The sequence below is a fragment of the Eptatretus burgeri genome, chromosome 2, assembly GCF_056783735.1.
Source record: "Eptatretus burgeri isolate ZD-2024b chromosome 2, Ebu_testis_v1, whole genome shotgun sequence".
Taxonomy (NCBI): domain Eukaryota; kingdom Metazoa; phylum Chordata; class Myxini; order Myxiniformes; family Myxinidae; genus Eptatretus; species Eptatretus burgeri.
The window spans coordinates 19,247,426-19,274,024 of NC_140962.1; the positions used below are offsets into that span (position 1 = coordinate 19,247,426).

Consider the following 26,599-nt stretch of genomic DNA (forward strand, 5'->3'; position numbering starts at 1 on the left):
GACAATGGTATCTTTCGATGTGGTTTCCCTTCTCACCAACATCCCAGTCGATCTAGCGGTGAACGTCACACTCGACCGGTTAAAACATTCAAACAATTGGAAAGTAGCTTGTCAGAACAGCCAACTAACACCTGCGGAAGTTTCTAGCCTGCTGGAGATGTGTGAACAGCACGACCTTCATCTATGGCAGTGCACACTACCGACAAATATCTGGCACAGCTCAGGTTCACCGGTCTCTGTTGTTGTGGTTAATTTGGTGATTGAGGAACTCAAACAAAAGATATTTGACTCATGAGAATTAGCTACCACAGTACTGGAGCAGATATGTAAATGACTGGGTATTCCCCAGCATTAACTTCAGAATTGAAAAAGAAAGCAAGTTGGCCTTTTTGGATGTGGGGGTTCACCGTAACCCTGACGACTCCCTAAATACCTCGGTTTACAGGAAAACAAATCACACCAGCAGATTACTCCTGCAACCCAATCTCCCACAAATGCGGTGTAGCACGGATCTTGGCAGCTTGGGAATGGACTCTCATCATCCAAAACCGATGCAATTAAAGAAATCAGATTAGTTGGAGGAGTCCTGCTCAAAAATGGGGACACCAAGGGGATGCTCCCCACCTTGAAAGAACCAAAATGGACAGAACGGAAGGAGCCAGAAACATTTGGGCATTGTGTATTGCCATATTACCCGGGCCTTTCTGAAAGGATTGGCATAGCCTACAAGTCTCTACTCACCATCCGTAATGTCGTATCACAACTAAAAGATCCAGTACCAACTGGTGATAAATCTTGTGTAGTTTACCATTCGTCTTGCAGACTTTTTCTTCTTTTTTTTTCTGGATACATTGTTGAGGCTCGAATGAGAGCGAACACACAGCAAGGGGGGGACATGAGATGAGAGGGAAGGACAAAACAGTGGGGAGCAGAGACATGAGGAGATCTGTGGAAGGTAGAGGGATGGGGCGGGGAACATGGGGAATACAAGATGGACATTACAGGGACTTTCAGGAAGGAAGGCAGGGAATTTGAAGTAGGTGGGTTTTGGGTGGATTAACTGAGGTAGAAAAGATTGAGGTTTTGGATGGGGGAAGATAAGAGGTGGTGGTGAACAGCTGCTTTGAAGGCCTGGAGGGAAGAATGGATTTGAAGAGAGTGTGGGAGTTTATTCCAAAGGCTGGAAAAAAAAAAGAGGAATGAAAGAGTGAAGGTGAGCAGTGATTTGTGGCTTTGGTAGTTTTACCAGAAGGGGATTGCAGGCAGACGTTGAGCGCTCTGCGGAAATATGGTGGGGACATATCGCAGACAAGACGGGGGTGAGGAGACGGTAGAAGACCGAAAGACCACCGACTTGCCTGCAGTGAGAGGCCCAAAGACTCAGCCTCATCACGAGAGATACCAATGTTCGCAAATGCCTTGGTTTCCACAGCGTGAATCCGAGAAAGGTGAGAGGCAGGAGCACCAGCCCAGAGGGGAGAGCAGGACTCCATCAGGCTGCGTACGAAAGCTTTGCATGTGGTCAGGAGCTCAGGTGGGCCGAGGATTCCCAGTCGGCGACTGGCTTTGGAGGCCATGTTGGAAATGTGGCTTTCCCAGATCATGGAAGATGGTGAGACCCAGAAGCTTGAATGAAAGAACTTCTTCCAGAGGATTGTTGAGAAAGTAGATGGGGGAGGGGGTTCTAAACGGTCCTTTCGGAGCGGCATAGTGAGAGTGTGAGATTTGTCAGGCTTGAAGGACATGTTCCACGTGTTGGACCAGTTTATGATTCTATCCAGATCTTCAGAGAACGCGAAGAAGCTGCGGCTTGCCAGTCTGAGGGATGACAGATGGTACGACAGAGGGTGGGGTCATCAGCAAAAAGAGATCAAGAAGGTTTTCCAGACAATCGGAGAGATCGTTGATGAAAACCAGAAAAAGAACAGGGCTCAGAACGTTGCCTTGAGGAACTCCAGCCTGGACAGAAAGAGGGATGAGAGAACTCCATTTAGGGCCACACGGTGGCTGTGACAAGAGGGGAAGTCTGCGAGCCATAAGTGGAGATTGCTTTGGATACCATAGGAAGAGAGTTTGGTGAGCAGGGCAGGGTGCCAGACCGTGTCAAAAGCACGCAATATATCTCGGGATATGGCTCTGATTTCATGACTGGCATTGAGTACCTCCATCCATTGTTGGGAGAGCAGAAGCAGCACATCCGGGGTAGAGTGACCTGGTCTGAAACAAAATTGATGATCGGAAATCAAGCTATTGGAGAAGAGGAAGAATTTAATGTCTGAAGCAATGATAGATTCCATAACCTTGCTGATGATTTGGAGAAGGCTGATTGGTCTGTAGTTGCAGGAATCTGTTTTTGCACCTTTTTATGCAGGGTGGTAATGTTTGCTGATTTCCAAGCAGATGGCAGATGACCTTCAGCAAATGAGAGGGTGAATGAAACAGAGAGAGGGTGAGCAAGAGCAGAGGAGCAGGTTTTTAGGACACATGGGCTGATGTCGTCTTGACTGGTTGCAGAATCTGAGTTGAGGTTTGACAGCAACCTCTCCACCTTGTCAGAAGAAAAGGACACAGAGTTCAGGGACAGTTGGGTGTGATTGGGTAAGGTGGGTACAGAAAGCGATGGGTTTCGGGCACAAGATTTAGATGCAAACACCGAGTTTGGGTATTCAGCCTTTCCAGGTGTGGTTTCAGCAGTGTGGCCATTTGAGATAAGGGAGGGGATGGAGGGGGAACATATACCATAAACAGATTTGATTAAACAACACCAGGATTTGGAGGAGGTAGAGAGGTTTGAGAGTTCATACTTGAGATTAGAAAGATGTGTTTTCTGGCTCTCCTAAGGGTAGATACACACGTGTTCCGAGCTTTATGGAAGGAACTGAGATTATCCCCCAATTGGGTTTGCTTTCCATTAGGCAAAGGCAAGTTATTTCAGGACAACTGCCTCACCACAAGCTTCAGTGAACCAAGGGCGGGAGGAAGGGTAGGACAACTGAAGACGAGAGGAGATAAATCTTTGCATGAGGGAGAGCACGTTTTTTTGAAAGAATTCCCAGGACGAGGTGATGGAGAAAATAGCGATGGGAGACCAGTCTAGAAGTTTCATGGCTGCTTGGAGACCCTGCCAGTCAGCCTGAGTGAAATGCCAGACTTAACAGCACTGAGGTGGTTCTCTAATACCAGCCAGAGAGATGTTTGCTTTGATAAGCACGTGGTCAGAAGAACCTATTGGAGCGGAGGAAGAACAGCAGATATTTTCAGGGAAATTTGTCAAAATCAGATTCAGAAGAGATGGAGTACCGTCGGTTGAGGTCTGGGTCGAGAAGTTGACCGATTGAGTCAGACCCAATGAGTCGCAGAAGTCTTTTGCTGAAAATTTTTTTGGTGAAGGAAAGGTTGAAGAAAAAAATTGTGAGGTGAATGGTGAAGAGAGGTACCCATGCCCAGCCAACTCTCATGATGACAATCAAACTCATCACATGTGAGGAAGAGAGAGTTTGGATGAGAGGATAGAAGTTGGTCCATGTTTTTGGATAGTGAGGTGTAGATGGAGTCATCACTGTTTGGTGGATGGTACAGTACACATATAAACATGAGGTGGGAGTGGAGGGGAAGCTGTAGCCAGAGGTATTCCTGGGGTGTGGGAGAGTGAGGGCAGTGCATGGGGAGTGAGGAATCGAGTCTGATGAAGAGAGCAACTCCTCCACCAGGATGAGGGTCAGTTCTGTCATACCGGAGGAGGGAGTGTCCAGGGAGAGATACTTGGGAGTCAGAGATGTCTTGAGGGAGGAAAGTTTCTGTGAGGCAGATTATGTCTGGTTTGTCAGTGGCAACCTGTATGGAAAGATCTATCAGGTTTGAGCAAAGGCTCTGGATATTTGAGGTCCACACTGTTAATGAAGGAGGGGAGGAGGCTTTGGGTGCAGGGGAGGGTAGGAGAGGGTAGGATAAGGGAGGAGGGGGGGTGGTCAGGAGAGTTGTTGAAAGCATGTGGGGGATTGCAGAAGAGCTCGGGGAGGGGGCCGGATGAGGAGGAGAAAAGGCTCTGTGGTGCTGGGTTGAGGTACAGTGGGGAGTAATAAGAGAAGGGGCAGAGGGGAGTTGAGGATTTGAGGAGGTGGAGTGATGAGATGGAGGTGAGAGGGCAGGGGAAGGAGGCAGCTTTGTGGATGAGAAGGGGGCGGGGGGTCTTTGTGAAGGGCGAGTGAGCGGGGTGACTGGTGGGAGAAAGGTGAGTGAGCGGGGTGACTGGTAGGAGAAGGGTGAGTGAGGAGAGTTGAGGGAGAGAGGTAAAGGGGGAGTTTTTGAGAAAGGTGAGAGGGAAGCTTGGAGGGGGGAGAGTGTGATGGTTGCTTTGAGAGGGAGGGGTGAGAGGGGTGAATTGGCACTGAAGTTGGAAAAAAAGTATTGTTGATGGAAAGCGAACATGCATAGCAGACTGGGTTTTTTTTTTTGATTTTTTTTAGTTCAGAAATGTGACTGAGGTCATTTCTTGAGGGATGCAATCAAGGTGAATTAAGAGAATGGAGAGAAGAAATGTAACAGTTGGACTTTTTTGAGAAGGTATGAAGGAAAGGTCGAATTGACAGCAGTCTGTTGAAATAGAAGAATAGTGAATTATGATACAGTAATGAGAACCACACCTGTGAAAGAGGAAGATGAAGCATTATAAGAGATCATTTTTATTATGCGCCCGATATATACTGTATATATCGGGGCGTATTATGTGATACCGGTCGTCCATCCGTCCCTCCGTCCGTCCACACTCTAACTCCCAAAGTTTTCAACTTTCACGTTTCATATTTGGTACATAGGTACAGGCTGTGGAGACAAGTGTGTCGCGACATACGCTCGTCATCTAAAGTGGTTGCCATGGCAACCAGGATGCTGTTTTCCATCCGTTCCTGTCCGCACTCTAACTCCCAAAGTTTTCAACTTTCACGTTTCATATTTGGTACATAAGTACAGACTGTCGAGACGGTGTGTCGCGACATACGTTCGTCATCTAAAGTGGTTGCCATGGCAACCAGGATGCTGTTTTCCATGTAGTAGCACAATTCTGTATATACCTTCTTGTTCGGGCGTATATTGTGCTCACTTGCGCTCTAGTTATTATTATTACTATTATAATTATTTTTATTATTTTTGATTGAAATTGCATAAGGTTTGGTGAAGAAAAGGTTGAAGAAAAAATCGTGAGGTGAATGGTGAATTTGGAGCGGTAAACGCAGAATGAAGCTGATTGATCAATGAAAAGTAACAGGAAGAGGGTAGAGAGGCACGTGGTTTCAGGTTTATCGTTAGGAAGGATACAAGGATTTTTTTTTTCTTTTGATGGATTTTTGAAGATTAGATAAGATTAGAGGATGGGAGGTTGTCGGAAGAGATCGTGAAGGTAATGGTGAGAAGTGGGTCAGGTAAAATAGAAGAAGATGATGTGTTGGCAGAAGGAGGACGAAGAAGAAGAATGATCAGTACTCTTGGGTATGGAGGGAGAAAGCTGAAAGGGTTGTTGTTATTTTTTAAATTTAAGACAAGAATCAGAGTGTGTAGTTGGGAGGGAATGGATGGGGGCATTGTGAAAATGGGGAAAATAGGAATTGGTGGAGAAGGGGAGAGAATAACAAATAAAACGACCATACAATAACAAATACAAATAAAATGATGAAAAAAGGACGAGTAGCCCTCAAGGAGCCCGATAAGACAAGGTCGACGAAAACTCACAAAATCGCACGATTTTTGAAATAAAACCGATCTCGGAACACAGAAACATGTAGGTGAGAAAATAAACAGTTAAAACGTGACAAATAACGACCGGAAACTTAACTTTGAGAAAGTCGGCAGAGACCCCTGAGAGAAGCTGTCGAGGCTTCAAACCCAGAACTGGAAGTGCAATCAGGAAATTCTGTGACTGACAAATTCTACATTGGCTGTGACAAATTCGACTGTGACAACTTCTACATTTGTGAAACAGAAATTTAAAACAAAGGCTAGATGAACATGATGGAGCAATTATGCTTGGAAAGGTGACCCAGTCAGCCACAGCACGTCATTGCCTGTAATCTGGCCACAAATTTGACTTTGATAGGACCCTTGTCCACGGCACGACGTCCAACAAATGACACAGGTTGATTTTGGTAGCATGGCACGTGAAGAGCAGAGAGGGTAGTCTTACCGGCAAGACGGTGCACATGCCCACACAATACACACCTCTGATGTAAATGGCAAAAACTGGATGGTGCAAGCAGGTGGATAAGGTGAGCAACAAACAACACTCAATCCCAAACACCACATGCACATGTGTACAACACCCAGTGAGAACCCCAACACTCACACAACCAAAACCTCATCATGCCCAACCCAGACATGAAACCAGCAGTGTTCCTGCCCTGGAAACACACACACACACACACACACACACACACACACACACACACACACACACACACACACACATACACACACACACACACACACACACACACACACACACACACACACACACACACACACACACACACACACACACACACACACACACACACACACACACACACACACACACACACACACACACACACACACACACACACACACACACACACACTGGACACCTGCTCATCCATCTCATTCCAAAATCATGGGCATTAATAGGGAGTTGATCCCCCTTTGTTGCTATAACAGCCTCCACTCTTCTGGGAAGGCTTTCCATTAGATGTTGGAACATTGCTGTGGGAATTTACTTCCATTCAGACACAAGAGCATGAGTGAGGTCAGGTAGTGATGTTGCACGATTAGGTCTGGCTCGCACTAGGCGTTCTAATTCATCCCAAAGGGGTTCGATGGGGTTGAGGTCAGGGCTCTGCAGGCCAGTCAAGTTCTTCCGTACCGACCTCGACAAACCATTTCTTTATGGACCTCGCTTTTTGCATGGGGGCATTGTCATGCTGAAACAGGAAAGGGCTTTGCCTAAACTGTTGCCACAAAGTTGGAAGCACAGAATCGTCTAGAATGTCATTATATGCTGTAGCGTTAAGATTTCCTTTCACTGTAACTAAGGGGCCAAGGCTGAACCATGAAAAACAGCCCCAAACCATTATTCCTCCTCCACCAAACTTTACAGTTGGCACTATGCATTCGGGCAGGTTGCGTTCTGGCATCCACCAAACCCAGATTCATCCGTCAGTCTGCGAGATGGTGAAGCGTGATTCATCACTCCAGAGAACGCATTTCCACTACTCCAGAGTCCAATGGCGGTGAGCTTTTACACCACTCCAGCCGATGCTTGGCATTGTGCATGGTGATCTTAGGCGTGTGTGCGGCTGCTCGGCCATGGAAACCCATTTCATGAAGCTCTTGACGAACAGTGCTTGCTGACGTTGCTTCCAGAATCACTTTGCAACTCGGTCGTGAGTGTTGCAACCAACGACGGACGATTTTTCCAGGCTACGTGTTTCAGCACTCGATGGTCCCATTCTGTAAGCTTGTGTGGCTTACCACTTCGTGGCTGAGCTGTTGTTGCTCCGAGACGTTTCCACTTCACAATAACAGCACGTGCAGTTGACTGGGGCAGCTTGCACTACAGGCAGAAATTTGACGAACTCACTTGTTGGAAAGGTGGCATCCTATGATTTCTGCCAATGTTTGTCGATGGAGATTGCATGGCTGTGTGCTTGATTTTATACACCTGTCAGCAATGGGTGTGGCTGAAATAGCTGAATCCACTACTTAGAAGGTGTGTGTGTGTGTGTGTGTGTGTGTGTGTGTGTGTGTGTGTGTGTGTGTGTGTGTGTGTGTGTGTGTGTGTGTGTGTGTGTGTGTGTGTGTGTGTGTTTTATCGGAATAATGTCGCAGTTTTTTGGAATGCATCCACAATGTAAACCGGCGAGTTGCCTTATTGATGGGAGTGGTTTCTGTGTGCGTTTATGAACAGGACTGTCTCAATATCTACAAACGTAATTCCAATTTGTTACTTCCTTTCACTAATGCATTATCAATGGGGATTGAATTTGGCGCTGTGCTGAAACTTGTAATCTTGTGTTTTAACAGGCTCAGTTTGACAAGCTGCTCGCTGAATCTGGAGGAAAGTTGGTGGTTTTAAAGTTTACTGCAAAGTGGTGTGGCCCATGCAATATGATACAACCCTTTTATGAGGTAAAAAGAAAACCAGTTTTTGTTTTGTTGTTCTGGGTCACTGTGGTTATTGAAGAAGGAAAAGTCAGTTGTATTCATAGGATCGTATAAATGGACACAGGTCTTCTCTTGGTATACATAATCGAGGTTGATGGAAGGGAACAAAATGGAAAGTGAGAAACACCAACAGCAGAGTAGACATGATAGTGAGAGTGAGGTCAAGTGCAGGAGGAGAGAAATACACATGGGGGTTAACAAGCTGCACACAGACTGAAATGCAGCAAAAGAGGAAGGGGTAGTGGGGATGAAACACAAAAGGAACAAACCAACTGACAATTAACAAATGGAGAGATAGATCGATAGATAGTGAGGGGGGAGGGTGTGGTGAAATCACAATCTGGGAGTGGGGTCATTTGGGTTAGAAGAGAGTAATAAGGATGGGGGTGGGAGAGGTGGCCTGAGGTAATGGGGAATAGCTGTCTTGAAGTCCTCGAGCGAAGAAGAGGAGTGAACAGATTGGGAAGTTGGTTCCACAGGTGAGAGAAAAGAGGATCAAGTGAGTGAAGGTGAGCAGTGAGCCTGGACTTTGGGAGTTTAACAAGAAGAGGGTTAATGGCAGACTGTGTTGCATCCTGCATCAACCTGGGAGGGACAGAATCAAGAGAGGGCATCTGGTGCAAGATCAAAAATGAGATGGTAGAAGACAGAGGCCACCAACCTGTCTGCGATGAGAGTAACAGGCCTAGAAACTCAGTATGGTTGTGGCAGCTTCCAATGATATTGAGGGCCTTGCTTTCCTTGACATCAAGAAGCACAAGCTGTGAGACAGGAGCGCAAGTCCAAAGGGGAGAGCTGCACAGTCTTATCTGCTGGAGTCATCCATTCGGTGAAACGTTCATCGACATCCTGCAGATGTAGCTCATGGTCAATAAAAAAAGTGGAATAGCCTTGTTTTCATTTTAGATCAGTTCCAAAATCGATGTGATTGTGGGAAAGTCTTTTTGAACATGAAATATGCTGATATTATTAATGAGTTGTTTCAAGCAAACCAATGGTAAAATGTTTTTTTTGAGTCCTTGGACATGCCAAAAGTGTTCGTGCATGTTTTGTCTTGTTCCTCATCTTTTCTGGTCTTGCACCCTCTGACCTATTCACTCAAAATTACAACTTTGGTGGGTTTTTCGACAATTTTTAAGGCAATGACACTTCATAATTAATAAATGCCTTGACGGACGGACGGGGGAGGGAGAATTCTGTGAGTCGGTCGCATCCTTGCTTCGATATTTCACACCTTTCTGCTCACTTTTATAAATGCGTAATTGTATGATGGCAAACGTCTGGATTTTACTCTGAAGCCACAAATTGTCAGATTAATGAAACCTCAGCTCATTCCACAAAGCCTGCATCAGGTGGGTTTAAATCTTCTTCTTCTTCTTTCGGCTGCTCCCATTAGGGGTCGCCACAGCGGATCATCCGTATGATCCGCATAGTGATTTGGCACATGTTTTACGCCGGATGCCCTTCCTGACGCAACCCTGGTCGCCTCTTACGACACAGGGATATGGTACACCTATTTAACCTGGGTATACACTGGCCCAGTATACTGGTACTCATTTCGCCGACCTCGGAAGGATGACAGGCTGAGTCAACCCCCTGGTGTATTAATTCAGTGGCCCAACGGGGTTTGAACTCAGGACCTTTTGGATCCCAAGCCACTGCCCTAACCACTGCGCCAACACCAGGCTCATCAGGTGGGTTTCAATAAAAAAGAAAATTTCCTCTTCTAAAGGCTTATTAGCTTCCAATTATGAGTAAAGTCATGGAATCCATCATTGCAATTTACATCGAATCTCTCCTTTTCTCCCACCGCATCTCAAGCTGTCATCTTCCACGAGCCTAAACTTCATATACAAAAGACATGTACCGATAAAACAAGCACGCTTGCAAGATTACAATAAGCAAGAAAAACAAAAAATTACTTTTCTCTTCTCTTCCCTCTCTTCCCCTCTCTTCTCTATCCAATGACAATGAATACCCTGTTCCTGTTAAAAAAACTTTTTTTTTTTAGTTCTCCATACACACACACACACACACACACACACACACACACACACACACACACACACACACACACACACACACACACACACACACACACACACACACACACACACACACGCAGTGAATGAAAATTGATTAATATACTGTTGGAATCGACTTAACTACAAAAAAACCAAAAAAGTCGCCACCAACTTCATGACAAGTATTTTTGGCCATATTGCCTGAATGTTTTTTTTTCTTCATATTTTTGCCTTGTATAACATTCATTTTGAGTGATTAACATAAATTTTGTTTGCGTAAAAACAAAAAGCGACCACTACCTAACAGAGGATTATAATACCCTTCAGGCTTTTAGGTATGTCTGGCCAATCGTCTATTACTAAAAGGAGATGTCGGTTATCCCCATATGCGGGTTTCAGAAGATGGAACGGAGTCCTCCCAGGTCTTGAAGTATCCAACTCTGTTTCAGTAAGGGATCATGATTCATGGACCGAGTTGTGAAGTTTTCTTCTTCTCAAAGTTTTGTTTTGAGAGCTCTTTTTGAAGATCGTCACTGAGCCCTGGACAGCTTCCAACTGTAGTTTGTTTGTGGTAATATTCCCAGGGCTGGTTTTCAAGATCTCAGTAAGGTTTTTTTTTAATCATTCCCATTGCTTCAATGAAGATTGATACAATTTTGACATTCTTCAGCTTACAGGAGCTTTTCAATTCACTTTTAAGATCTTTGTATTTGGTTATTTTCTTGATTTCTGTGTGGTTTAGGCCAAAATCCTTGGAACTGACGCCTCAATTAGTAATGCCTTCTTTTCCTTTTTGTAGCTAATTACTTTGTCCAGTTGCAATGCTTTGTTTCTATGTTCACGTTCGATGGGGTCTTTAGGTCATACGTGAGTGTTACTTCCTTGTTTTCAGTGGTTGCTTTTGGTTCATGATTCCATGAGTTTTCTGAAACTGGGGTATTGAGACTTGCAGATGTGCCAATGGATTACTTTACATACCCTGTTGCACCTTTGGGTGTTGAGTTTTTGAGTTTTGAGTTTTTTTACACGAGTTTTTTTCATCCTGATGATAGAAGGTGGCTTGTACTTTGTTTCTACCTTGCAGAACCTACACTTGTCTGATTGACTCGGTCCCACCATTTTCTTAAAGCCATTGGTGTTGTGTCTGTGGTTTTGAGCATTTATAATGATTTGTTCCCATCCCAGTTGAGCTGACCTCTTCTTAGCCATTCCAAAGAGCCTTCTTTGTCTTGGCAATGTTCTTCTTGTTGTTCTCCTTCTCCTCCTCCTCCTCCTCGCTCTTTTGTCGTTTCCCCAGTTATTGGTGTATATCTGTTGATATTTCGTTTTATATTTTTCTTTTGTCTTTTTTGCAATTGTGGCTGTATTCATTGTTTCGGTTTCTTGTGTGACATTGTCCATTCGTACTTGTCTTTGGAAATGTTTTCCTCGGTGGGTTTGTGATACCTTCTCTGTTTTGTTGTGTTCGTGTTTGCTTTCAAATTGGATTCGGTAGTCTGTTGCACCTTTTCAAGTATTCAGCCAATCCTACAGTTGTCATTCTGTGCACTTGGTTGAGCTCCATCGGGCCACGACCTCCTCCTCGTCTCGGCAGGTACATTCTCGGGATACATTGATTTTTGTGGAACATTTTGTGGATGGTGAGGAGTTTCCTTGTTTTGATATCCAGTTGATTGATTGATTGGTTGTGGCCATTTTATTCCTCCACAGCTGTATTGGTATACTGGTATTGTGAGTTGCTTTACAGCTTTGATTTTCTTCATTGCAGAAAGGTATGTTTTCAGGATCAGCCTCGTTCTGTGTAGTTATTCTTTGGTAACTGGTTTGCGCATTTGTTTGTAACATTTTTGGTGGTCCTCTTCTACTCCCAGGTATGTGTACGATGCTTCGTTGGCTAGCTCCTGTATTGATGTATTTGCACCAATTTAATGTTGTCCATTTTCATTGGTTTACCTTGTATGAATGTGCACTTGGCACACTTATCTAGGCCAAATTCCATTTGAAGTCAGTCAGAGTAACGTTTCACTAATGTGAGTTGTTCTGCCAATTTTTTGTCATTTGGTGCAAAGAGTTTTAAATCATCCATGTAAAGTAGTTGTGTCTCCTTTCTTGTTGCTTTGGATATTCCCTTATTTGATGTCAGGATATATCCATGTTGTTGCTCATTAATGAGGTTGCTTAGTGGGGCCAGGCAAAACAGGAAGGGTGAAAGGCTGTTGCCCTGAAAGATCCCTCGACGTATCTTCACCCCTGGTATTTCCATATTTCCTTCATGAGTGCTGCAATATCAATGTGGTATTCCAAAGCTCCATTGCTTTCTCCATCAACTCGATTACTTGAGGATTGATCTTGTTCAATTGCATGCATTTTATCATCCATTAATGTGGGACACTATCAAAAGCTTATTTTGTAGTCTATCCATTCTGTTGATTATTTGGTTCTTCGGGTATTGCATTTTTTTCGAGTATGGCCTTATTTAGTAGTAGGTGGTCCATTGTTCCTTAACATCCTCTCTTGCATCCCTTCTTGCATTCTTGCAGTGTGTTTGTGTTTGTGTGTTACACGAAGAAGAAGAAGCAGCAACATGAGCTCAAGCTTTAGCGGTTTCTGCTTTTGGAGAATAATAAATATGGTTGTACGTCTAAAGCTAATTATTGATTCAATTGGAACAATAATTTGTATTTGTTTATGGGACATTTTCACAAAAGCAGGTCAGTGTAACGGTAAACTACAAACTCAAAAATCAGCTTTCTTTGATATTCTCGAAATAGTGCTTGAACCCCTTATAAGGCCAAGAAAAATGTTCAAATGATGTCAGCAACGCAGGATCACCATAAGGCCTCTGCACTGACTGGGCAATATATTCTTGATAAAAATCTCGAACAGTCTTTACCGTTACCTGACCCGCTTTTGTGAAAATGTCCCTTATTAGTTTAACCATAAAGACTCCTGTTTTAAAAGCCCCTCTTTCTGGGATTGAGGAAGAAAAAATGGGATGGGAGCTTCATGTAGCAGTTCCAATGTCATGGTAACATTTATTATTTTACGACAACAGAAACCCTTCAGAAGAAATGGAAGGTGCACACAAAATTAAATATAGTAATTCTTGTCGAAGCAATAGAAAAATTTATAAATGTACATGAAAGATTCACATAAACGACAACCACAGCGATGACGACAACAACAATTACATGTTGTTAAAAAAAAACATTTTTCTTTTCTTTCACTTAATTTCAGTAAGGTGTGTGTGTGTGTGTGTGTGTGTGTGTGTGTGTGTGTGTGTGTGTGTGTGTGTGTGTGTGTGTGTGTGTGTGTGTGTGTGTGTGTGTGTGTGTGTGTGTGTGTGTTCATTGACACACAGATAGATGTGCAATATGTTTGTGCAGTACAACATGCTGTCTTTTGATTAAACCTGTCAGGGAAGCGACAGGTAATAGTCAGGCAGCATCTTGTACAAAATAAAGTCCCGTGGGATTTTTGGTATGAAAGCAAACCACCATGTGAGACTTCAAGTGAACCCTAATGATTAATAAAAAAGCTTGGTGGCACTCTGGGAAATGGTCCGGACGTGTATTTTGAAGACATTTAACATTTTTTGAAGAATGACTATTTTACGCTGCTTAAAAAGTGACATAATGTCACCCTGACCCCTCCATATACCACCAATTTTGTCATATTTGGTATCAAATTGACCGGCATGAACCTCTACATACTCATAGGTCATTTATTCGTCAATATATGAGCCATATCATGAATAAATCACACAAAAATCACAATTTTGACCATATTCCGACTTCGGTTTCACCGTCCGCAGTTCACCAAAATACCTTTTTCTCAACATTGTGGTCACCAATCTGCTAATGAATAGTATCACAACGTACCTATGTTATCACTAGTTTTTTTGATATTTTATACATATCATTCACTTGATAATTCAACGAGATATCGCTCAAAATGTAACCCTACCCCCAAGTTCATACGTATGCATAAGTCCCATGGCAGTCAGCTCTTACCCAAAGAGCTCGTCGCTGTCATCATCGTTATCGTGTTCGTCTGGTACTTCATCCTCGTCGTCGTCGGTTGAGTGGTGCGAGTTTTCGCAGTTGTCTTCCAGACTGGAACATCCACACATGTCTGTGCAGTTGAGTCCTGCTTTCACGCAGGTGCATCGTGCTGTTTGGCATCTCAACTTGGAACAGTTGCATTTCACGAAATGAATAACAGACTTTGGTGCTGGGAGTTGAGTGGTCATGACTGGAACCCATTTTGCCTCCTCAAGTTTCCAGCCATAGTTTTGTGGTGATGGAATCTGTGGGTTTTGGTGTCGTGTCATTGAACCACACGATGGCTTGGAAGTGGGCACGACTGATGGCTTGTTCGAGGGCATCACGTGTTGGAGGGAGTTTCTCGGACTGGCATTGTTTCTGTGAAAACATCCACCATCTGAGCTTGTCTATCTTGGTGAGCAGTGTTTGAGGGGCATACACTGAGCAGATGAACGTTTCGATGGAGTTCAGTGTGTCAGTACTCAAGTGTGATGTTGTTCCCAGGGATCCAAGTGCAGTAATGACCTCATCACTGGCATGTTGGAAAGCCTTCCAGAAAGCCATTTTGCCTTTTCCGGCGAAACTTCCAGTGTTGTCTGCTCCACTCAGAGCATGGAGTCCCGGCAAAGCTGCTACTTGAATCGGTCGCAGAGATCGGTAAATCATTTGGAGGGGAACAGTGCGGTGCTTTTGTCCTGTCCCTGTAACAAAAGTTGTGTTCCTGCATAAGACTGGATACCGCCGAAGTGCCAGAATGAAGACATCGGTGCCTGGGGAGTGGATGGCAATACTGGATGCACCACGACTGGTTGCATCGACAGCGTGCAAGAGGAGCTTAGTGTCTGCTTCCTCTTGGTCACTTTGGAGGTATGCCATGTTTGTATGAGTTGCTTTGCACTGTGATCCCCATGCCACGACCATGTGCTTCCCCATGGCATTTGCTCTTTCCAACATCTTCTCAGCAAGATAACCAGTTAATGCCATCTTAGTCTTCACACTCGCCAGTAATTGCTTCATCGACACCTTGGCTATGTTTGTAGTGTCTGTGATGTGATAGGATACCACGGGCTGGCTGCCTTGCTGTCTATCACGAGTGGCTGTCTTCAAAGAAGAGGAAACATCATAGCGGTCAAAAACCAAGTGAATTTCATCACCTTTCTTGTATTTCTGCAAGATCCGTGTCGTAAAGTGCTCTGCTAGCTCTCTGCATTTCTTGATGTGGTCTGGCTTGTCCAGAGATTGCAGTTCTGCCATGGCATCCAATATAACCACTTCCAGGAGAGATGAGTCGTCATCCTGCTCTGTTCTTGTACTGTCTTGAACTGACGGCATGCTTGTTGACGACAAAGTATTCCTTGTCTGTTGACAATGTTGTGTTTGGGCCCTGGATTAACCATCTATAAAATATGTAGAGTTCTTCTGGAACATGCTCGCTCGTAGAGTCAGATAAGTTTCCAGTGAATGTCCATTTGTCGGCCTTGCGTATCGCTCTCCTCAAAATTGAAGATGCTTTGTATAGCTCCCTCATGTCCGATTCCATCCCCATCTCTGTTTCCTCCATCCGGTTAATGGCTTCATCTCTGGTAGTTTTGATTGTGCAACGTTCTGGCTCATTGATGCGCTTCGGTTTGTTGAACTCTATTGAACTGGGTATTTCGTTCTGCAGCAGTTGCTTGATTACCTTGAGGGGGCATTCTGGATGGGTCACGTTGTTAGCAGATCTTATTGTAGTGAAAGTGTCTTGTCGTTCACCCATGTTGAGGATCTTTCCATCCAACATTATGCCTTCTGCTAGCCTCAGGAACTCAATTTCTGCTGCAACCTTAACTACAATACTGGCTTGAGGAACTTCTGATGATTTCTTGACACACCAAACATTTGTTACATGAATTGCCCAACATCGCTTGTGGTATTTAACATCAATGGCATGCGCGTCTGTGGGGTTTATTGAAGTACTGAGCTTCACACGAAGCTGTTCGTCTCCACTTTTTGCAATGCCTTCCTTAAGAGAAACACTTGCGTTTCCAGTGGCGAGTAGATGTAGTGAATTAGTACGCGTTGCTCCAAGATCACAGAAGAAACACAGGCCACTCTTGTATGGGGTTGAATGAGAGCGTGTAAATGTAGTTGAGGCCCGAGAGGATTTTTCATCACGGATTCCTTTGGATGATAATCGTTTCTCGTAGTGTCCTTTTGCTCTGTTGAGCATTCCAGCATGAACAGTATTCTGCTGACATTTCCTGTGCCATGATGCAGATTTTTTCCTGCAGGTCCTGGCTGGAGACATTTCCAAGTCGCCGGCTGATTTCGGGATAGTCTCTGTCACCGTACTTAGCTCGCTCTCTGATACAGAGTAATATCTTCTCGTAAGCACTGGGACTCTGAACTAATATTGCGGCAGTTTTTGTTTGGCAAATAATACACAAGGAATAGTCAGTGTCTACTCTCGCAACTTTCTCTGGAGGAAATACAGTTTTTGTGGCTGACTCCATTTCGATGTTGACAAGGTGATGTATTTAGAATGTGGAAGCATTTGTTAGCAATAGCAGAATATGCAATAAGCCGTCACTGGGTACAAGAGAGGGATAGTATGCTGGAGTTCCAACCTTGTGTCTACAAACTACCGATGACCCTTTCTGTTCTTGTCAGATGTTCTGCTGCATCTGAAAAACATAACAGTGAAAAACATAAAAGTATGTTTTTTATACAGAATCAGCTACATTGCATTGTTTATGGGACATTGCAATGTGTACATTGCATTGAATATATCATCTTGTGGCTCTTCAGCAGCATCACATCTGAAAGAGAGAAAATGCTTATATTAGTTGATACCATGGTTACCATAGTCATATGGGAAGACTCCCTCAACCTAATCATCTCCAGTAGGATTTGTGGCATGTGTTTTCAAAATCATGCATCCAAATTTACAGATGTCGGAAAGAGTAACCTTCCGATTCATTAGGGGGTAGGGTTACATTTTGAGGTATATCTCGTTGAATTATCAAGTGAATGATATGTATAAAATATCAAAAGAACTAGTGATAACATAGGTACGTTGCGATACTATTCATTCGCAGATTGGTGAGCACAATGTTGAGAAAAAGGTATTTTGGTGAACTGCGGACGGTGAAACCGAAGTCGAAATATGGTCAAAATTTTGATTTTTGTGTGATTTATTCATGATATGGCTCATATATTGATGAATAAATGACCTATGAGTATGCAGAGGTTCATGCCCGTCAATTTGATACCAAATATGACAAAATTGGTGGTATATGGAGGGGTCAGGGTGACATTATGTCACTTTTTAAGCGGCGTAAAATAGTCATTCTTCAAAAAATGTTAAATGTGTTCAAAATACGCGTCCACACCATTTCCCAGAGTGCCACCAAGCTTTTTTTATTAATCATTAGGGTCCACTTGAAGAGTCTCGCATGGTGGTTTGCTTTCATACCAAAAATCCCACGGGACTTATGATGCTCCCTGACTATAAGCACGTCTCGTGTTATAAAAAAAAAAATAAGGGAAAGGATTGTAAATGCAGCACATTGATTAACATGTTACCTGAAGTCTTTTCTGCCAACAATGTGATCAATGATCCTTGTCAGAAAACTGAACATTCTTTTCTCGATTGATGTCCAGCCGGCAGGTGGGCTGAGTGCAAACTTTAACAAGGAAAAGAGCAGTCACAGATTGCAGACCCTCACCAGGAATTCTTTAGAGTGGTATATTTTTATAGGTTTCAGGGTAAATCCAATATGGCTGTCAACCATGTGACCTATTATATCATATGTGTGAACCTTTTGTTCCTCATGGACAGGCGATCATCCATGTAAATTTTCGCCTTGATTTGTTCAGCCACTTCCGAGAAGATTTTGAAGGGTTTTTTTTTTTTAAACAATATTGCTGCCAAATCACGTGACCGATGACGTAATGAATTTTTTTTTTCTGTGGACCATTTTCTCCCTTGATGACCCTCAAAAATTTTCATACTGATCGGATGAGGCGTTCTACATATGCAATGATGACATCATAATGAGGGCACATATGACGTCTTAAAAAAAATCACACTCATTCCCCATGAGGAGTACTTGCCATGTGCCAAGTTTCAGTTTTTTTTCCTTGGTACGGTTTCAAGGATAGAGGTCCAAAGTTTTTCCGTTTTTCCAAATGGCTGCTACACCACATGACCGATTATGTCGTAATTATCATTAAAATGTAAAACATGAGTAGTCGCACCAATGGTGAAAATTTCTTCTCGATTCGACAAGTGGTTGCGGAGAAAAACCCGAAAGTTCTGTACAGGCAGACAAACGGATCGAAATGCAATACCCTCGCCGAAGGAGAGGGTAACAAATAAAACACGTGATACGTGAACACACCGACGTGGCGTTGTACACTGCAAAACAAGAGGTAAACGGAACTTATTCTCTGCTTTACATTTATATACTCTGTTAAAGAATATTCGCGAATGCCCCTTCCTTTAGAAAATACCAGTCATAATTACCTCCATGACCGAAGGTGGATGGAGGTTGTTTTCACCCCTGTTTGGCTGTGAGCAGAATACCTCAAAAAGTTGGGGACAGATTCTGACAAAACTTTGTGGACAAGTTGGGTGTGTGAGAAAGATTAATTACTTTGATTTTGGTGAAGATCCAGTGGGATGCAAAATTTAAACTGTTCAGCCTGGCGGATGTACGTGCTCTTCCGAGTGCCATTCTCGTTGCTAGATGCGTCTGCAGATCCCAAGAGAAATTGTTTGTTAGTAAAATGGTTCACTATCCAGAGGCTGTCCTAAATTTCCCAAACACTCACGATCGTAACCCACGACATAAAATCGAAATACAACATGATAAACGATTCGTTCCATATCGAATCGCAAGTATGTAAGTGTTAACCATGCACCTGACACAATAAACCATCTAACAGTCACTCATAATTTGTGACAATCCTTGTTTTTCCTCTTTGTTGACTTTTCTTTACTTTGACTTTACTTTTGATCTGATGTCTTCTTTCTGTCCTTCTCTGTTATGTTGTCTTTTTATTTTACAGCCCTTGATATTATGGTCGAGGCTCGCTGGGTCTGCGTTACTTGTGCTTGTCATTGTGTAATGCAGCCAAGCAATTTGACAAATCGACGTTTAATTTTGATGAAAAGCTGTTGTCAATAGCACTTGTTTAGGAAAGTTGACCCTTTCTTTTGCTATTCAGGTCAATCCATTAATTTTACCATTCTATTTTCCAGGAGTTGGCTTTATTGCACCGGAATATCATCTTCTGTGTCGTCGACGTGGATGTTGTTCAGGTAAAGTGTGGGGGGTGGAGGGGAGGGGGGCGGCGTTAGACACCTTAAAGTGGGGTTTCCCTTTATTTTCACTTGACAAGCACAAAATGGTAAAAGGAAAATGTCTTTCCAATCATGCCTTACGAGTTTAAAAAAAAAAAGGAAAAAAATGTTTTGATGCAAGGTCAAGGCTTGTGGATGAGCTAAACAAATGAGTAACATGTTAATGGGTAGATTGAAATAGGTGGGCAAAAATAGAATGCACAAATTTGGGAGGGGTGAGATGGGGGAGAGAGTGGATTTGGAAGGGGAATGGGGGGGGGGGGGGTTAACAAGGGGAGAAATGATAAAAGTGTGTCGACTACCATTGAGGCTTTATTTATTTAAGCAATTTAAAATGGTCGATGTTTGAAGAAATCAGTCAAATTGTGTTGCCACTGGAAGCTGTGGTGAGGTGTAAGTAGTTCTGATTATGTGTATAGTTATATGGAAAGGAGGGGAGGAATCCATAGCAAGACTGTGGTATGGGTAGCATGGTCTGTGTGTTTTCAGTAGGTTAGATTGCCATGTAACAGGCAACTGTTAGAGTAAGTAGTTTGCTGCATGTGATGCTGAGGAGGCAGCCTATGTAATTTACAGACAGGGTTGACAGATTATAATGTATGTGTAAACGCCTCGTTTGTGGGTTGGGCAAGGTGAGGACTTCCCAAATGCAGAGGCACGTGGTCGATGTGTGCGACTTGGCCGATTACGATCTCTCTGGTCAGTGTGTGCCAGCTGCAGCAGCATAAAGCACTGTAGGGTTGAGAAGAAAATATTGTACATTTATTCACCTTTGCCACTGAAGGTGAAGGAGGTTATGTTTTCCCCCTTTCTATTTGTCTGTGTACAGGATATCTCAAAAAGTTGTGGACGGATCCAGATGAAATTTTGTGAACAGGTTCGGTGTGAGACAAGGATGAACTGATTAGATTTTGGTGAAGATCCGGATCCGACAACTGGAATTTTAAAAAGTGATTCTTCACCATTGAGAGTTTGGGACAAAAACGATATAGTACTGTATAACACGATATTTCAAAAATGTATTGGGCCTGATATGTTCTCATGGATCAGGCATTACGTGGTGGAGGTATGCGCTCCACCGAGTGCCCTTCTAGTTTTTATTGGGGTTGTCCCATGGCCCAGATAATTTCGCCCACTTGGAGGAAGAAGAGTTCAGTGACAAGGAGGAAGAGGACAGGCAAGTCGTTCACTGCCAGGAGCATGTGATGTAGCACATTCATGTAGTTTTGTTCTGAAGAAGTTTTGTGATTGACCCAAGCTGATATCACCCTGATTTTAGAGAGGAAGATAGAGACTGAATAGCTCCATGTGCATGGAGTGCAAAGAAGTGCTTTGAAGAGAAAGAAGGGATGACCAGGAGGCCTCTTTTGGAGAGGACAGCTGGCCACAAAGCTTGGTTGAAGAGCTGATAATCGCTGATGCCCCTCGTGGTGCTCTATTTCATCGTGCTCTATTTGGGTTTCTGCATCTTGGGTGCTACTCGTCACCATTTTGTTTTAATTTTTGAGGGAGGAGGGGAAAAAGATTGAGTTGAGGGTTCAAAAGTAACAATAACTGGAACAAAGAAGTGAAAACGAGGTAGAAAACGGAAGGGATGCACACTCGATTATCAAAGGTAGGCCCAACAACTCGAAAGACGAACTAAACGATTTAACACAGCAGGATGTGGTTTGGGAAAGGAAATTTGACAAAAACATGGATAGCAAAAGAGTGATAAAAAATGAAAAAGTAAAACACGCCGTAAATAGTCAGGGGTACTTAGCTGAGAAGAGCTGGTCGGAGAAGGCACTGATCAGTCATCAACTTGCCCCGATCCCCGAACGGGAAATTGATAAGCTGTAAAATCTCTTAACCAGAGCCGAGTTTCAAATTTTAAACTGCGGAATTGAGCTTAGCAGCAATTCCGACTGCTTAAAAAGTGTTCATTTGCTTAGAAATAAAAAAGTGCCTCTGGACGTCTCCTTGCGGTATTTAGTATGACCAGGCATATCTTAAGTGCCATTTCAGCCACAAGATTACTTAAAAACCATAGATGATACAAACACACCACTTTACCTCAGTCTTCTCAGAAAACACTTGTCTCTTCAACTGATGCAGGCGAATGGTCCCAACGCAGCTTACGTTCCCTGTTATTGGGCCAATGATCCAACACTTGGCGAATGGAAAGAAATAAAATTCCAATATTTCTGTTAATTTAGATTGTTAAAAGTAATTCTTGTTAAAATGTCGAACTCGGTGGTGCATTGTGGGTCCATGCTGTCGGACTGTTCTTTGCCGATGTCATCTTTGAGTTCTGGGAATGCGCAGTGTGGGTGTTCATTTGTTCTGGATGTCTGGAGAGAGCAGCTATATGTATGACATGGGATTACTGTGTGCATTTTCAAAGCTCTGTGAATCATCGTCCTGGTGAGTGGCCGGAATGTTTAATGCTTAGTACATTTGAATTGATTTGATAAATTCAGATTGCTCATTTGAAATAATTCGATGAATGGCTGGAACTTGCACTTGGATGGAAATGATGCGATTGTCACGTGCTTCCATATTGTTTTGTATGCAACCTTTCCACTGCTTTCTCTTCTTCTTCTCAGTTTTTTTTATGAACAAACTTGTTCATCCATAAACAATACCATAAGCAAGAATTGTTGAACACCAGAAACCATTGTTTGATAATGTAGTTAGTGTACGTAGCAACCATACTGCTTTGAACTATGTCAGTCTGAAGAAGAGCGGTTGGCATTTACTACTACGACTACTACTACTACTATCACTTTGTGGGGGGAAGTTCGGCCTGTCTTTTTTTACAAACTGTCTCTATAGGCATTAAATTCCACGAGAGATGGGCTGGAGTTTCTCTCGAGTGCAGGTGATAACTTGCTTACTCTTTACAAAGGATACCACGGGATCCTTCATGTTCACCAACTAATGCGAACAGAGGGGACACCCAAGGTAACATTCATCTGAGGGCTTGCAAAACTCTTTGATACAATGCTCTGCATGCGAAGCACCAAACAGTTGAAAGTTGGGTGGGAAATCTAACCCAAATGAGGCAGCTCAAAGGTAAATGTGCTTTCTCTGCACCATCCTGTTGGACTCAGGTGCCAAATGATCTGAAAACCAAGTTGAATTGCATTGAGCTGTCAAGACAGGCCAGAGCTGACATGCTCACCATTGCTCATCTATTAACATCACCTCTTTACTACGTTTGTTTGTCTATCTTGTCTGCTAGTGTTTCACTGGTGGATGTAAAATATCACAAAGTGCCCTTTTATTTATTTATTTATTTATTTATTTTTAACCACATTATCTGGTACCTTGTTGAAATAACCGCATGACTACACTAAACCTTGCATTGCCCGCTGACATACTTATTGCTCATCTGTACCAATGAGGCAACCCAACCTCTCAGCGGGATAAGAGGCTCATAGGCGGTACATATATATTTGTGGTCTGTTCTCAACTCAAATGCACTTTTTTATCCATTAATGTTATGACTAGTTTTTTGTTACATTGACATTGACTTGTTGAACACACGATAATGTTCCCTTTTCACAAAGACAACACCCATGTTGTAAATCTTCTGCAGTTGTGATTTTGCATGGAGGTAAGGGGGAGGTGGATTGCGTGAAACTCAGTTTTCTGCTCGCTTGATCGTTGGACTTCACCTGGAAAGCCCTCCCTCTCCCACTCTCCACCTTTTTCTTGAGCAGCTTTAGATCTGTTGATTTGGACCCTCTGGCAGCAAGTCGGTGGTCAACATCCAACCAAATGAGCTCGAGTTCTGTCTCGGCACTGTGGCTGCAGCAAACCTTTGACATGTGATTGTTTGCAGCTGCAGTCCTGCGCAACTGTTGCAATGGTTTTGACTTGCTGGGATCGTTGCTCATCCGACAATAAAGTGTTGTCATGTTTGTCACTAACACCATTTCTGCCATCTTATCAGACAGGCTGTTGGTGCCCAAATATTGCCAGTAAGGCAGAGGTCATTATTGAGAAGAGATATGCCCATTTTAATTTTACTTCACAGGTAACGAGACCAGTTTTCGTGTTTCGTGAAGGTGTGTAGTTGACCATAGCAAGCCTGATGTACCTATTTATATTTTCGAAGGTTAAGCCACTGCATTGACTTTCTAAAATTGCACGGACTTCACATGTTGACGACGAAGCACAGCGATATTCCTTGTGCTCCTTCCATCTGCCAGGCAGTAGTTGTACGCCTCTGTTTATCTTGTTCTCATAGCCACAAGTTTGCAGCATTGAAGGTATTTACTACTATTTTTGCATTTTGAAGTTATCTACCTGTGGTATATTGATCAGAACACTTACTGAACATTTCTTGGTACTTGGTGTGTGACAGGTATCTGTGATTTCTCTTCTGCTAAATAACACCTAAAATGTAAGAACCAAATAAGAAAACGACATTGGTACAAATGCCTATCATGCTCAGTATTTGTATGGGTAGTTCAGTTAACCAATGCAGATTAGTGGAATTACTTTGCGATGTGATCGTTGAAAATTGATTTCCCCCCCCCCCCCCCCAACGTGACGTTTTTATTTTTGATAAGTAGATAATGTTTGGTGAACTCTTTAAGCTCCAATTGCGATGATGTATCTTCTACATGCATAGTAACGACATGATTCTCCTTGCTCCTGAAGACAACCGGCCATTTACACGTGTTTTAACCAATCGGGATTGTGCAATTTTCTTTTGAATGTAATCGATAATTATTTTTGTTTTTATTATTGTTTGTTGTTGTAGGATGTAGTTCAACAATGTGAAGTTTTCAGCATGCCAACATTCGTCTTCTTCAGGAACCAGACTGTGGTAAGATTCTTTTTAACCTCTTTCGATGCGTTATAATTCGATGTGTTGTTGTTGGTCATTAATGTTCAATAATGATCTGTATTGTCCCAGTGCAGCACATTGCTCGATTGTTTTCAACTTGTAGCCACTCTATGAATATCACCTCAAATATGAGGGATTGTCATATAATACCTCGACACTGGAATGTGGGGGAAAAAAACAAAAATGTAACGCAACCGGGATTATATATCCTTATAGTGATGGAGATTTTTTGTTTTTTTTGTAAAGTGATTCTTCACCATTGAGGGATGCGGCCAAAAACTAGATATAGCATGATGTTTCAAAAAGCTATGCAAGAGTTGTCACAAAACTAGGAGGATGAGCTAGTTCGGTAACGAGAACAAGCAGATTCAATTTGGTTCAGGTCAGGATCCAGATCCGGCCTATCAGTGGGATGTAAAATGTAAACTGCACAGCCTAGTGGAGGTAAGCACTCTACCGAGTGTCATTCTAGTTATTAATGAATTTAGCTGAGGTTAAAAAAAAATATAGATTTTTTTTTTAATGATGGGGCTACACCTCATCTCCTCCAATAAAGCAGCCACCTGTACCAATAACTATATGAGGAGTGTGCAAAAGGGTTCTCAAAATGAGATGCAATGGTCCAAGAAACAAAGTTTTTTTTTATTTTATTTTATTTTTTTTTCAATAAAAGTACATAATGTGTCAGCAAGCAATATTTTCTTAATAATTACATATACATAGAAGATGAGAAATAGTTTGCATTTCTTGGATTATTGTGGCACCTTCTGAGAACTCTTTGATTGCCCCTCGTTGCTTGGGTTAAGGTGAATGAAAGAGAAAGCATCTTGTAATTCGTGTAAACGATAATGCTTGTATTGTGTTGTTCGACTTCATTACAGCATTTGTTTTTCTTCCTTTGACGTATGAAAGCTCGAATTGTAAAACATTTCTAAAATTCGTCCCAAAGGTAAATCGATTTTCGGGTGCAAACAAGGGCAAATTGAAGGAACATGTTGAGCGTCTGAAGTGACCAACGGATCTGCTGCTTGTGAACATCTGTCTTGTTCATGCTGTGCCCATGATGGAATTTTGAAACTTTGCAAAAACTTTTCTTTGCTCTGCTGTGATCATTTCTCTTTTGCCTTGAGAATTTGGTGAAATTTAATGGAAAGAAATAAAATTCCAATATATCCCCATGCTTCCCTGTCTCTGGCTTTTGCATCCAGCTGTTAGTGTGGTGATTATTACAACTATATTTACTCCACACCAAGAGAATTTCATGTCTCTTGAATATAATGATTGAATACAGAAATTACCCTGCGTGAACGAAGAAAAAAGCAGGGTGAAGCAATTTGTTTGTCTGTCTGTCTGCAGACGTCGGTCTATGACCGAATAACCACTTGATGTCAATTGAGCGTTGTATTTTGAACACTGCAGAACACAAAACAGAACATGAACCTGCAGTTTTGCAGTATACTTTGGCTCTAAATTTTGGAAATTGTACAGAATCTCGTCCTGATCATGCATGCGCAGAGGCTGGAGAGGAGTAAGGTAATTTTTAGCTCACCTGGAACGTAGTTCCGGGAGTTTATGGGATGGCGAGTTGTCCGTCTGTCCGTCCACAAATACTTTCAACTTCTTCGCTGAAACTATACATATGATTTCGATGAATCTTTACCACAACGTTCATCACCGTGCATGTACCAAAGTTTGTTCATGGCATTACAAACCTTCAGTGGTTCCCTGTTTATCTTATCCAGCCACTTCCAGGTGAGTGCCCAGTGGTATTGCCCCCATGTTTTTACTCCGTCTGTCTGTCTGTCTGTCTGTCTGTCTGTCTGTCTGTCTGTCTGTCTGTCTGTCTGCCTGCCTGGCAAACAAAATTGAAAATCCATCCAAACAGGAAACTTACTGTCTGGGTATGTGTGGCGATATGCCTGGTATTGGCTAAATGGTTAGTGTGTTGGGCTTGGGATCCTGGGATCCTGAGTTCAAATCCCGCTTGGCTGTTGAATTAATATCAGGTGGGGTTGACTCTGCCTGTCATCCTTCCAAGGTCGGCAAAATGAGTGCCAGCTTGCTGGTATCCAGTGTTGGAGTGGTGACCCATCTAGGATTGTGTCCAATAGCCAAGGAGACTGCTTAGGCAGCACTAACGCTCTGCATA

At 42.9% G+C, this 26,599-nt stretch overlaps 1 protein-coding gene across 1 annotated transcript in view; it reads left to right on the forward strand.

Annotated features, from left to right (window-relative positions):
• LOC147031525 (thioredoxin-like) overlaps positions 1-25,630 on the forward strand; it is a 47,207-nt gene extending 21,577 nt beyond the window's left edge. Inside the window, exons 3-6 of the mRNA XM_085864500.1 lie at positions 8,050-8,154; positions 19,506-19,565; positions 24,364-24,429; positions 25,400-25,630. Coding sequence (XP_085720626.1) covers positions 8,050-8,154; positions 19,506-19,565; positions 24,364-24,429; positions 25,400-25,462 — 294 coding nt within the window. The 3' untranslated portion in view covers positions 25,463-25,630. The remainder of the gene's footprint in view (positions 1-8,049; positions 8,155-19,505; positions 19,566-24,363; positions 24,430-25,399) is intronic.
• Positions 25,631-26,599: the final 969 nt, after the last annotated feature.